Source organism: Lutra lutra, chromosome 7 (assembly GCF_902655055.1).
Source record: "Lutra lutra chromosome 7, mLutLut1.2, whole genome shotgun sequence".
Lineage (NCBI taxonomy): Eukaryota > Metazoa > Chordata > Mammalia > Carnivora > Mustelidae > Lutra > Lutra lutra.
The window spans coordinates 109816354-109830419 of NC_062284.1; the positions used below are offsets into that span (position 1 = coordinate 109816354).

Sequence of the window (14066 nt, forward strand, 5' to 3'; positions counted from 1 at the left end):
GATTAACATTTGAGTGCTTTGCATGTCCTAAGCACTCAATACATACTACGATTGATTGCTAAGTCACTTATGAAAAACAGCATAACACTTACAAAGCAATTATACAAGCAATACCTGAGTGGGAAAGCTACAGGCATCTGAAGATCCCATTGAGATGGAAAATAAATGACCACGACAATAATAATAACCCTTACCTTCTCTGTGTCAATGCCTTTTGACATGGACCATGTTGAGACGATATAATCCATGACTCGTTCACTGAGGCCTTTGGGGACCTGATAGAGTTTGAGAAAGTCCCGCACATTATTCAGCATCTCATGGTATCGGTTGGTGTTAGCATACATTTGCTGGAAAATTGTGGTCACATTTCCAAAAATAGTTGCATAAAGAAGAGCTGAAAAAGAAGAAATAACGAAATTAAAACAAATATCCCAAGTGAAAAATAAGTATGAATATTAATCAATGAATTGTTTGACAGAGATGCTTTTATAAACTCTTAGAGAGTAATGCATGTTAATCCCTGAGAGGAGTGCCTGGAATTTGATATTCACTCAGTAAATGTTACCTTCAGTCTGAAAAACATGACTTCACAAATATGTGCCACCCCAGTCAGTGTGGCAAAACAATGTGGCAAAATCAACTTCCTAAAGATGAGATAAGCCATAGTTATAATCTGCCTAAGGAATTCTAGCCTTATGACTAGAGATATCCTGCTGCCTTGTCCTCCTGAATGAAGCCTAATCAATTTACATTTTCCAGGGACTGATGATCCAGTTTAGAAATGTATGCTCTTGGGGCACCTGGGTGGCTCAGTGGGTTAAGCCTCTGCCTTCGGCTCAGGTCCTGATCTCAGGGTCCTGGGATCGAGCCCCGCATCGGGCTCTCTGCTCAGCAGTGAGCCTGCTTCCTTCTCTCTCTGCCTGCCTCTCTGCCTACTTGTGATCTCTCTCTCTCTCTGTCAAATAAATAAATAAAATTAAAAAAAAAAGAAATGTATGCTCTTTTTCACTGCTTGCTTCTTTTAGCTTTTTGTAATACTTCTCTGCTAATAAATATTTTTAAGAGAACATCAGAAATATAGGGATAAAGACAAAGAGTTCCATTTTTTTAAATAAAGAAACAGGGTTGGAATAAAGAGCTAACTTAAAAGTTTGCAAGTGCCTGACAATTCCAGTTGTTAAACTCATGTTTAATATCACGTTTAGGGACAACCTGGGTGGCTCACTCAATTAAGTGTCTGCCTTTGGCTCAGGTCATGATCTCAGGGTCCTAGGATCCAGCACCGCATAAGGCTCTCTGCTCTATGGGGAGTTTGCTTCTCCCTCTGTCTCTGGCCCTCCCCTCCATTCATACGTTGGCGTGCTCTCTCTCTGTCTCAAATAAATAAATAAAATCTTTAAAATAATAATAATAATATCATGTTTAATCCCAGCATTGTAAGTTTTTTGATTCCATCATTTTAAAGCCAACTTGCAGACCACTGTTATTTATTTACAGAGCCCTATGAATGCAGTAGTTTTTGATACCCATGACTGCTACCCTCTCCCTCAACCCATAATTCACCAAAACTTCTCTCTCCAGATGTGGTCAGGCTACCAATGTTGACCTTATCTTGTAAAAGCTTTTAAAAACAATTGAGTTCAGCCCAGACTCAATGTACCTCCAATTCTACCCACCCACCCTACCCAGTCCCTTTGGTTCCATTCCTTGCTTGGCAGCAAGCCCTTTTGAAAAGGGGCAGTGTTTTATTCCCCTTAATATTCATAAACACAGTATTTATCAATCACATACATTCCATAAGCATTTCACAAATAGGTGGAGTATCACCAGGGGTCACTTCCATTCTGCATCCTCCAAGCATTTGAAAAATGACTCCTCTAAACTGACTACAGTCTGGCTCATTTTGCAGTTTCATCAGTAGTATAAAATCAAGCTAGTAAAGCAACTTCAGAACCTTAATCTATCTTCAGAAGTCATACATTTTTTTAAGAACAGTTGTTCTCTGAATACAACAACTTATAAATTCACAACAGAAAGTTGTGATCTTATAAGCATTTACTTGGGTTTTTTTGCTTGTTTGTTTGTTTTGGGGTTTTTTTTTGCTGTTATTTAGGGATTCTGATGCCATTTCAGAGCAATTTTTAAGACCAATGATATTTTGTTAAAACTGGGTAGGAACAAGGCAACCTCCTCGGGTCCCCTCCTTCTTTAGGAGCTTTGTACTATCACTTTTCTATGGCTCAATAAACCTTCCATGCTAAAAAAGCAAAAAACAAAAAACAAACTAAAAAAGCCGAGTAGGAACACTATAGCCCTGACATTTCTCAACTGGGAATGAATTTATTTATTTATTCATTCATTCATTCATTCATTCATTCATTCATTCATTCATTCATTTCCAGTGTAGTTAACATGCAGTTGTATTAGTTTCTGGGGTAAATAGAGCAACTCAATAATCCTATACATTACTCTGTGCTCTTGAAAATATATGTGCTCTTAATCCCCTTCTCCTGTTTCACCCATCCCCCCACCCACTGCCTCTCCAATAACCAACAGTTTGCTTCTTCCCTACAGTTCAAAGTATGTTTTTTGGTCTGTCTCTTTTTTTCCTTTGTTCATTCACTTTGTTTCTTAAATTCCACATATGAGTGAAATCATATGGTATTTGTCTTTCTCTGACTTATTTCACTTAGCATTATACTCTGTAGGTCCATCCATGTTGGTGCCGATGGCAAGATGGACCTTGAAATCTTTGAACACTTATATTTAAAAATAAAAACCAAAAAAGTAAGTAATCACAGATTTAACATCTCTATTCCATCCCTGTTGGTATTAGGAAAGACAAAGAAATGTAAACAAATTAATGGCAGACGAATCATATAACAAAATACGGAAGTTTTCATTTTCAGAGACGAGAAATAAAGAGAATTTATGTCATTAAGATGATGAGCACTTCAGAAGTTACTGAAATAATGCTATGATCATTTTTTAATAGTGTTCAGCTATTATAAGCTGTCAATAAATATCACAGATCTACCTATTATTTTGACATGTTTCAGCTTGTTTGGCTCCCTAAAATGTTTGCAATATGCTGTATTTGCCAAAGTGTCTTACTACTGCCTTTTAGTCTTACAAATTACCACATATTTCATCTTTTTGGGTACATTAAATATGCACACATTCTGCTCATATAAAAAGTTTAAGCACTAAAACATGAATAAAACTGCCACGGTATTAAAAGTGTGCAGCATTAATAAATGAAGAATATGATCAACATCCCATTAAGTTTGGCATATTACAAGGATATCCACTTCTGCTTCCCATTTTCATGGGTGTGTGGCGGCTTACACTAGGTAAGACTAAACAAGGTCAGAATTTAAGGTAAGACATTCAATTGTATGTATTTATATTTTAAAAATTTTTTTTATTTTGAAGTTGCCAAAGAACTGTAGAAAGTTCACATGTACCCACATTCAGCTTCTCTCAGTGATGACATCTTACACAACTAAAGTCATTTATCAAAACCAGGAAATTGAAAATGGCACAATGCAATTAATGAGACTATTGCTCTTACTCATATTTCACCACTGTTTCATATGCACTCATTTTGGGGGGTACATAATGTTATAAAATTTTAAAAATGTATCATGTAAATATCATATAAAATATTGTATATCACACACACCTGTGTAATACACCTATATCTTTGAAAAGAGAAACTACTAATTCCTTATTAAAAATATTTTTAATGCTTAGGACTAGCATACATTTCAAAAAGCATAGTAAGAGCAAGCAACAACACTGCTTCCCACCACAGTCTGTGTTACCAGGATTAATGTGCACACATCTGTGTTGTGTGTGTTTGTGTGTTTGCCAAAATGTCTATTTTGTTTTAAGTAGGCTCCACACCCAGCGTGAAGCCCAGTGTGGGGCCCGAACTCACAACCCCGAGATCAAGACCTGAGATGAGATCGAGCCTTGGACACTTAACCCACCGACCCACCCAAGGCACTTCCTGAAATGTCTATTTTTAAATAGCCCTTATATCTGACTGCAATGTGGCTATCATCAACTAATCTTTTCTTTTTTATTTTATAGTACTATTCTAATCCCTTGGAGGACCTTTGATCCTCCCTCATTCTGCCTTGATTAGGACACAACAGATTACCCCAAAAGGTTTTAATAACTGAATCTTTAAAAACTGTTTTGGGTTTTATTTTGGGGAGGGAGGAGCAGTATTTAATATCGGTGGGAACAGCATTTTTGCTTCTAATTCTTTTAAACTGAAGTACAGTTGACACACAATGTTACATTAGTTTCGGGTATAGAATATAGTGATTCCTAGGTCTATACGTTACGCTGCATCCCATCTGTCACCATATAACACTATTACAATACCAGTGACTATATTCTTTATGCTGTAACTTTCATCCTGTGACTTAATCATTCCTTAACTAAAAGCCTGTATCTCTCACTCCCCTTTATCCATTTTGCCTATTCCCCTACCCTGTCCCTTCTGGCCGCCATCATTTTGTTCTTTGTGTTTATGCACCTGTTTCTATTTTTTGTTTCTTTGTTCATCTGTTTTGGTTTTTTTAGATTCCACACATAAGTGAAATCATATGGTATTTGTCTCTGACTTATTTCATTTAGCTGAGTAATATTTCATTATACGCTCACCATCATCTTTATCCATTTATCTATGGAAAGACGCTTGGTCTGCTTCCATATTTTGGCTACTGTAAATAATGCAATAAACCGAGGAGTGCATACATGTTTTCAAATTAGTGTTTTTTGCTTGATTTGGGTAAATAAATATCCAGTAGTGGAATTACTGGGTCATATGGTAGTTCTATTTTAATTTTTTGAGAAACCTACATACCGTTTTCACCACAGTGGCCAGGCCAATTTATATTCCCAACAACAGTGCACAAGGGTTCCTTTTCTCCACATCCTCACCAACACTTGTTATTTCTTGTCTTTTTGATTCTAGTAAATGGGCACATGTTTTATGAGAGCGGGCATGGGACAGAATACACAATAATGAGGGAAACTGACCTCAGCAGAAATTATCTCCATGCTACTAATTCTCAAAGACCTCTCTGCCAAATTACAGACACACAATAGCCATTCAAGTTAAACATATCCAAGAAAGAACTGTTAATTTACAACATCCTCTTTCCAACAACCAAATGTACTTTTTATCTCAGTGAACTGCAAAGCCACACCAGTTGCTCAGACCAAAAGCTACAGAGTCACCCTTCAATTCAGTTTTTGATGCTTCTCCTATACCTAACCCATCAACAATTCCTGTTGGCTCTACCTTCAGAACAGAGTCTCAGTTCAGTCACTGCTCACCACCTTTACCAGCATCCTTGCATCGTCTTCCTGAGCATGTGCTTTTCCACTGGTTCACTGGGTATCTATGGGCCAGTTACTGTCTAGGATTCGATTTCTTCACTTAAAACTTTAAAGAGAATCTTCACAAGAGGGTTGTGTTAAATGAGATAACTCAAATAAAACAGTTTTAAAAAGAGAATCCAATAGGGAGCAAGCTTCCATGTTATCTCTCAGCATCCACACCACCACCATCACCACCACCACCACCACCACCATCATCATCATCACCATCATCAATATAGCTAGCAAACAATTTTTCACACAGTAAAAAGAATGATCTTTTTTAAAAAAATAATGAAATAATCATGGCCCTCCTCTACTTAAAACCTTTCCATCATGGCACTTAAATTCAACTTGGTGATGGTCCACAGACACTTATAATCAGAGCACTACCTCCCTCACTGATCATAACTTTCCACTTGCCTTCAATCCCTCTGCTCCAGTCAGATGAGCCCTCTTGGTGCTTCTCAAACATTCCACAGTTATTAACACTTCAGCACACTTTCACTAACTGTCCCCTCTGCCTGGAACACTGTTCTCCAAGATCTTCACCTGGTCTATTTTCTCTCCTCATTCAGGTATCTGCTTAAAAACCAGCTCACCCCAGAGGGCCTCCATGACTACCTTTCTAAATATCGCCTCTCTCAAAGATTGTTCTCCATTACCTTACTACACCTAAGTTCCTAATCTTATTTATCACTTTATTATTTACTTATTTATTTACTCATTTACTTACTTATCTATCTTCCCCATTAGAAATGCAAATTCCACGAGTACAGGCTTTGTCCTTTTTGTTTACTGCTGTTTTTCAGACTTTGTCTTTTGTGCTCCTTACTGTATTTCTAGAACACAGACCAAGTTCTGGAACATAGTAAGTGTTCAAGTATTTTTTCCAGTATAGTCACACACCAAAAATCCTAAGAAACAGTTTTTCAGAAACACCCTTTTTGCTAATCAAAGTCTCACCACTGGTGATCCAAAAACACAGAAGGAATAGACATTACTAATGTGAGTAGGACAATAAAAGATTTAGAACCTAAGGAGTCACGTGCCCTGGCTATATTAAGATAATAAATAAATTGGAGAAGGCCCATTATCATTCATCAAACCTGAGTGCCCATACTGGGCCTGGCCAGTTTTGTAGAGGTCTGTTACATAATTTTACCCTTTGAATGCAATGCTATATAGTTAATTTACCTACTTTACTAAAAATAACCAGGCTAATTTAGTAAAACTTGATAAGCCTCTTTTTACATGCACTTCCATAGCCTTTCAGGCTTAAGACAACTTTAGACAAGCTACTTTTGCAAGCTTATCATAGTTAAAGCCTTGGTAATTCTGGCATACAGGTGGATAATTATCTAAAAAGTTTTATATTTCCTTATTCACACATAGAAATTACTTTGAAGATAGTTATGGTAGATTAAAGATGGCCACAAATTTCTGATACCTCTTCCACTGACAGGCAGGGTCTACATCCTTGCCCTTGAATCCAGGCATCTCACTCATGCCTGACCGATAGAATATAGTTACTATGCATATTTGCCCACATAGGGACCGAAGCCTTAAGACACTGGAAACTTCCAGGGCACCTGAGTGGTTCAGTGGGTTAAGCCTCTGCCTTCAGCTCAGATCATGATCTCGGGGTCCTGGGATCGAGTCCCACATCAGGCTCTCTGCTCAGGGGGAAGCCCGCTTCCCCCTCTTTCTCTCTGCCTGCCTCTGCCTACTTGTGATCTCTGCCTGTTAAATAAATAAATTTTTAAAATCTTAAGAAAGAAAGAAAGAAAGAGAAAGAAAGAAGGAAGAGACTAGAAACTTCCAATTCCTGCTGTTGGGACACCTGCTTTTGGAATGTAGCTTCCATGTTGTGAGGAAGCCCAGGCATTCTTCTAGAGAGGCCTACATGAAGAGCAATCAAGGCACCAGCCAGTAGCCATAGCTGTGCCCCCAGCTAAGCACTGGTCTTAAATTGAACTATTTAAAATATTGATATGAGAAGACATTTCTGGTAACACATAAGGCTACATAGGTGATTCAATAATCACTTTCCTTTCTATTTCTATTTACATTTAATAATGATAGTTAAGACATGAAGGAGAGTCTGGTTGGCTAGTCAGTTGAGCGTCTGACTTGATTTCGGCTCAGATCATGATCTCAGGGTCCATGAAATCAAGCCCCACATTGGGCTCCATGCTGACTGCTTGGGATTCTCTCTACCTCTGCCCCTTCCCCTGCATGTGCACTCTTCTCTGCACTTGCATGCATGCTCTCTCTCAAAATAAATAAATAACATATTTTTAAAACATTATAAGGGGCACCTGGGTGGCTCAGTCAGTTAAGTGCCTGCCCTCCGCTCAGGTCATGATCCCAGAGTCCTGGGATCAAGCCCCACACGGGGCTCCCTGCTCAGCAGGGAGCTTGCTTCTCCCTCTCCCACTCTCTCTGCTTGTGTTCCCTCTCTTGCTGTCTCTCTGTCAAATAAATAAATAAAATCTTTTTAAAAAATTATAAAAGCTATGAAGTAAAATGTTCTAGCAATCTATAACTATGTGTGCAGCACACAGCTTGACAACATCAGCTAACCAGCCACATCTGTGGCTGAGCCAACTAAGAAGTGGATTTTCCAGACCCATTCAAGCCACCCCAGCTGATACTAAGTCATGCCCTCCTATCCATCCATAAATTAGAATCAAGAGCAAAATAAGTAGCTGTCCTTATTTTAAGCAGCTAAGTTTGATTAGTTATACAACTAAAATAATTTAAACTTTAATAAAACAGATTGATTCTCAATAGGATAGAGAACCTGTGGGAAAGGGGGAGTGAGAGCCTTATGATTCATCAGAGCTCAATAGTGTATTTTAGGAGATACTTTTAAGATATTTAATATACTTTATATTTTCAAATTCTGAAACACTTTTATAATAAAACATTAATATCATGATTGTTAATGTTTTCAAAAGGAGGCATAGATTAAAAGATTGAATAATGCCATTATCACTAATCACAGATTTCATTTTCCATTCAACATTGTTGAAATCAGTAGATATTTATTGAACACCTATTTTATACCAGCCACTATACTAGCCACTAAGGAAATGATAAAAAGACAGATGTAATTCCTGCTCTAAAGTAGTAGCATTATTTTCTATAGAAAAGTATAGTCTTTAATTCTCCCAAATCACATTCTTTGAAAGAAGTCTAATGATCTTTTCCTTTTCCTAGTTTACAAAAATTCACAAATAAACTTACAGCCAGTCCAAGTATATATACTAAAAATAGCTTATTTTTCATGGTTAAATAATTTGCAAAGTCAAACAAAAATCTACATTTAGCGAATTAATTGTAACTCAGCTTCCACTCTCAGGAGTTGCTCATGAAAACAGATTAAAGGATGTTATCTGGGTCTCTGAAAGGAATTACATTCTCCAGTTATTTCATTTTGTTTGCTCCTTAGGTCAAGCTGTATCTATTCATCTCATTAATGATCTGTACTTTTTGACTTTTTGTGACTGTTCATGATAACACCCAACATTTACTTTTCCTAATTACCTTCTTATAATTCTTGGCAAGTAAACATTGGCCTTAAAATGAACAATTTAAAATGTTGCTCTGAAAATGCAACCTTCTGGTAACCTTTAAACCAGGTAGGTGGTTTAACCATCGTTTCCTTTCTATTTACATTCATTAAAGTCCACTTTGATAATGATATTTAAGATGTAGAAGGAAAATGTTCCATCCATCTCTGATTGTATGGGTAGCTCCCAGACTGTTAAACATATGAAATGGCTCCTGTTGGTCTTGGAACAAAGTGAAGAAGCTGATCATCAGAAACCTATGGTTTCTAAGTCTTCCTCTCCTTCCAGCTCTCTCATATGGCTCCTGGTTTCCCTGAATGCTCTTTTGCAATGACCCATATATGTAGGCACTCTCCAGGCATCCACTCATGAGCAGGTATTTTTTATCTTCCAGTCTCCCCTTAATCTATGCCCTGTTCCACCTAGTACCTGAAATGCCAATTATCCAGTTAGAAATGAATCTTATTACTTTATGTTAAATATTGAAAACTATTTAATATACTATCTCTCAAAGAGATACTGGAATTTTGAAGAAAGGAAATTCAGTTAATACAATGAATTGATTAAATCATTATTTGAATTAAATGCTAACTATTGCAATGAGTTGGGATGCTGAGGGACAATTTTTAGAACTTAGCAAATTATAGCATAATATTGGACAGACTGCACAAGTTTATGAATGATCCCATGAGTACAATAACAACTGACATCAAAATAGTCTCAATAATTACATGGCAATGATTATTGATATTATTTCCTATATACCCTAAAGAGTCACCTAATTTTATGAAATTAATACATAATAACAGAAACCTCTGTTAATCAATTACTAATGTAACATCAAAGATGGAAGAAAAGGGAGGGAGATGAATGGAAAGATGTAAGGAGATTGTTCATTCAGAAGAACTCCAAGAAATTAAAGTTCAAGTAAAAACAAAGAATCAAAGGATCAAAATAGATTGATCTTCACTTTTATCTTTCTGTGATAGTTATTCTATTTTTTATGCTAAGTAATTTCATTTTCTTTTTCCTTCTAATCCAGCAAAATTCATTTAAACTCCAATAAAATTCGTACATTTACCTTGATTATATAGCTATAGAAGTTTCTGTAACTTTGATAAAGACTAACTGGAAAATACAGAACAATGACTCTGAAGTAAGAGGAGTGATAATAATAGGTTTGATAATAATAGATGTTCAATGAATAGTGACCTCATCATTTCAGATTCATTTATTGTGAATCAAAGAATAGTTCCTAAAAAGTACCAAAATATATCAGGTAACCAGAGACAACCAAACATTAGAGTTATCTTTAAAGGCCCCCAGCTCCCCAGCTCCCTTCTAGGGCCCATCTCTTCCCTCTCTTTGATCTACCTACCAGTACCCTGAGCCCTCCTCTTACAGGGGCCTACTTCATTGCTTAGAACATCACAGCCTCCTGGCTGGTGAATTGCTCAGCTAATGCAAAGGTGACATTAGTCACACACACACACACACACACACACACACACACACACACACAACTTCAGAGGGAGCTGTCTCAGGTACTAAACACCATCTCAAGCAAAGGCACTGCTAGATCTGCTATCCTTGGGACATTGGTCATTCTTGTTATGTTTCTCAGAAATTCTAAAGCCATCTTAGAAAGTGATAGAGGAAGAAGAAATGTGAGGAGATTTGGAAATCAAAAGCACACAGAGATTGCTGGTGATGCACAGTCACTTAGATGTGCCTGAAGGTTAAGGAGATACTTTTATTTTGACATTATTTTTCAAAAATCATAGTTACAAAGAAAGACTAAAGCTTCAGCTGAGTATAAACAACCAAAGGAAAATAAGATATGTTCATTTCAGGTGATGTCAAGGCAGGTAGAGATCAGCATAAACACAAAAGGCAGAACACCAACTTGGAAAAGATAGCATAATGAACCTTTTTATTTTCTATGTCTAAAAATTGCTACTGTTTTGGTTTCTAGGAACATCTGAAAGTATAAACTACATTTTAGAAGTTACTTAACTAATAATATGTGTTTTTAGTACTTCTGTTTTGTTTCCAATATTTTTTTTTCCTCTGTTAAGTTAGGAGAAGGCACATTTTCTCCTCTCTCATCTCTATTCACACACACACACAGAGAGAGAGTTCAATTATGCTCTGATCTGATGAATAGATAATAATGATATAAGTTGTATTCTTCAAGATATTTATAAGTTCTTATACTTTATCTTTCTTTTAAAAAAAAAACTTTAAAACACAAAAAAGGAAACTATAACGGTTCAGACTATAGCAGTTCAATGATTTTGATACAGGAATTTTCCAGTGCCCCTCAAATTATGGAATGCCAAGATCAACCTGTTTTACCTAGCTGTTAGTTCACTTTTACAAGCTACAGCAAGAAAAAAGAGAAAATGAAGTGAGTTCAGAATGGTGTAATTAAGGTGAAAATGGAATTTCTTTTATTTATGGCTCTTCTTGGTTTATTCTGTACTAGATACACATTTTAGTTGCTTTACAGTAGTCTTCGCTTTTCAGTAATGATATCTGCAAGTCATTCTTGTCATCCTTAGCACCAGAATACAAAAATAAACAATAAGTAGAGAATAACATAAAATCACCTACTCTTTCTATGTATCTATAACGTGGGTGTTACTATTATGCTTACATTAGGATGGAAGCACCAGATACAGTATTTGAATACTGTTAAGATACCTTATTGGCAAAACACAAGTATTATTGATCCAAGATCCAAAAGTGAAGCGGCACTACCAGCAACCTGAGGGTTCCTAAGAACAGTACCTGTGGGACCGCCAAGAGCTCCTCATATCCTCTTGAAACCTGTCTTCTTGCTGACCCTCCATACAATTCGTTCTTCCTTCCAAATCTTTGTTCATGCGACTCCTCCGTGGTGGCTTTCAAAATACAACCACAATTTTTTTCCATCTTGGTATGCACATGTCTTTGCACTGAGACTTTATGGCTTCTCTACCATAGGTGGAATCTATTTCCTTTACTCTGGGCTGGCTTTGTGACTTCCAGTAGAAGGTGGCATAGATGATATCATGCAATTTTGCTTTCAATTGATGGGTATACATAGAAACATGACTAGAAGGATGTTTACAAAATGTTGATAGTTGCTATATCTGGGCAATAGAATTTGTGGCGATTTTTGTGTTCCTTATACTAGTCTACTTTTAAATGTTTACAATAAGCATGTACCATTTTCACAAAAAGGATAAGTTGTTCACGTTTTTAGAAAAGACAGAGCTATAAATCTCTTTAAAGGACAATTAGGTCAGTTCCCAGGTGACATATTCATGAAAAGTCATTAAAAACCCGAGACTAATGGTGATAGCAAATTTCACTTCGTGCTTACTATGAGCCATATATGTTATCTCATCAAATTCACACAATCACCCTAAGTTACTATTTTATCCTCATTGCAAACATAAGAAAACAAATTCAGGAAATTAATCTGCCCAAAGTTAGGTCAGAGCTTCAGTCTCAGTAACTACACAACCTAACACCCTTATCAGCTTTAATGTTGATATTGCAAATAATAATCACCCTATCCCATAGCAGACCTCTTATAGCCAATGTTAGCTGTTTACTAATCATTGATCTGACCAAAAGTTCTTAAATAGGAACAGCAGATCTCCAAGAAACAAATACTCCCAGGGTCTACATTATAGGTCAAGTAGAAACAGGATGCACCCCTTAAGTGAGATGTACCCATCACTAAACTAGGATATGCTTACATGAATACAGACAAGAAACCCTTAAATCTGCTATGGTTGCCACAAAACCCAAATGCTCTTTTAGTGCAATAGAAAACAAAATTTATTGATTAATATCTCTGTAACATAAAAGGAAAATTCTAGTTTGTGTTGCTTACACTTATTCACTAAAATATACTATTACATACTAAGATACATATTGATACTAATCAGGTATTAATCTTTATTTTGACAGAATTAAAAATTCAAGATATACAATTAACTGATGAAATGGAATTTCTAACTTGTGAATCTTAGATGCAAAATATCCAGGGAACATGAGCAATACAATCTTACACTTATAGTGTGCCCATCATCAGCCTCATTCTGTACACTCTGAAATGTATCTTAAATGTACTTTAAATATCCTTTGATCCCCCATCACAATCTAGTTTAGATGCTCTGTCATCACTTTGCAATGACTGTAATGACCTTCAGCTGGACTCTTCCTTCTATTTTTCTCAATTATTAGGGTCAGCCCACTGAACTCAGCAGTAAATAATATCTTTTATCAGCCATCTTTGAACCCTTTCTTTAAAGAAGTGGGTACAGTAACTTGTCCAGTCTACAGATCTTGTCACTATTCTCCTGTTTCCCTTCCATCTGGAAACTACATTAACACCAAGTTTCCAAGCCAGATAACAGCACTTTGGGTGGCGGAGTGAAGCCTTTCATTCTGGAGCTTAGAAGGGAGATAAGATATTGTACATTTCTTTATGTGGCCATTTTCTCCCTATATAATCTATATACCCTTTACATGGTAGAGATACAAAGTTACAATTTTCAAAAGTAAAACTGAGCAATTTTATGAGGCAGATATTTTGATCAAGGTTACCACTGCTGTTCAATTGGTTAAGAGTCTGTCTCTTGATTGGCTCAGCTCATGATCTCAGGGTTGTGAGATCGAGCCCCACACTTTGCTCTGCCCTGAGCATGGAGCCTGCTTAAAATTCTCTCTTTCCCTTTCCCTCTGCCCTTCCCCCACAACTCTCCCATTTAAAAAAAAAAAAAAAAGAGCACCCTTGCTGTTCTCTCTGGTCCACTGTTGGCTCCTCTCTCTTTAAGAGTCCTTTATGAAATCAGTTGCTAAGAGTTTGTCATTCTACCTTCAGAAGAACTCTTACAGCTTCCTTTCTGTTAACATCTCTAAAGCCAGTCTTGTCATCCCCTGGCTAGTTTAACCACAACAACCTGCTCTCCTTATCTCTGTTCTCCATTATACAACAGTGTGCACAAGGACACCTGGCAAAATCTCCTAAAATATTAAAATTTGTGATCCTGTTTTCCTCCTTAAAAATATTTAGTATATGCACATAGT

At 36.7% G+C, this 14066-nt stretch overlaps 1 protein-coding gene across 1 annotated transcript in view; it reads right to left on the bottom strand.

Moving 5' to 3' along the window:
- Nucleotides 1-14066, bottom strand: part of KCNH5 (potassium voltage-gated channel subfamily H member 5) — a 336334-nt gene that overhangs the window by 117911 nt on the left and 204357 nt on the right. The window contains exon 8 of the mRNA XM_047739277.1: nucleotides 195-394. Coding sequence (XP_047595233.1) covers nucleotides 195-394 — 200 coding nt within the window. The remainder of the gene's footprint in view (nucleotides 1-194; nucleotides 395-14066) is intronic.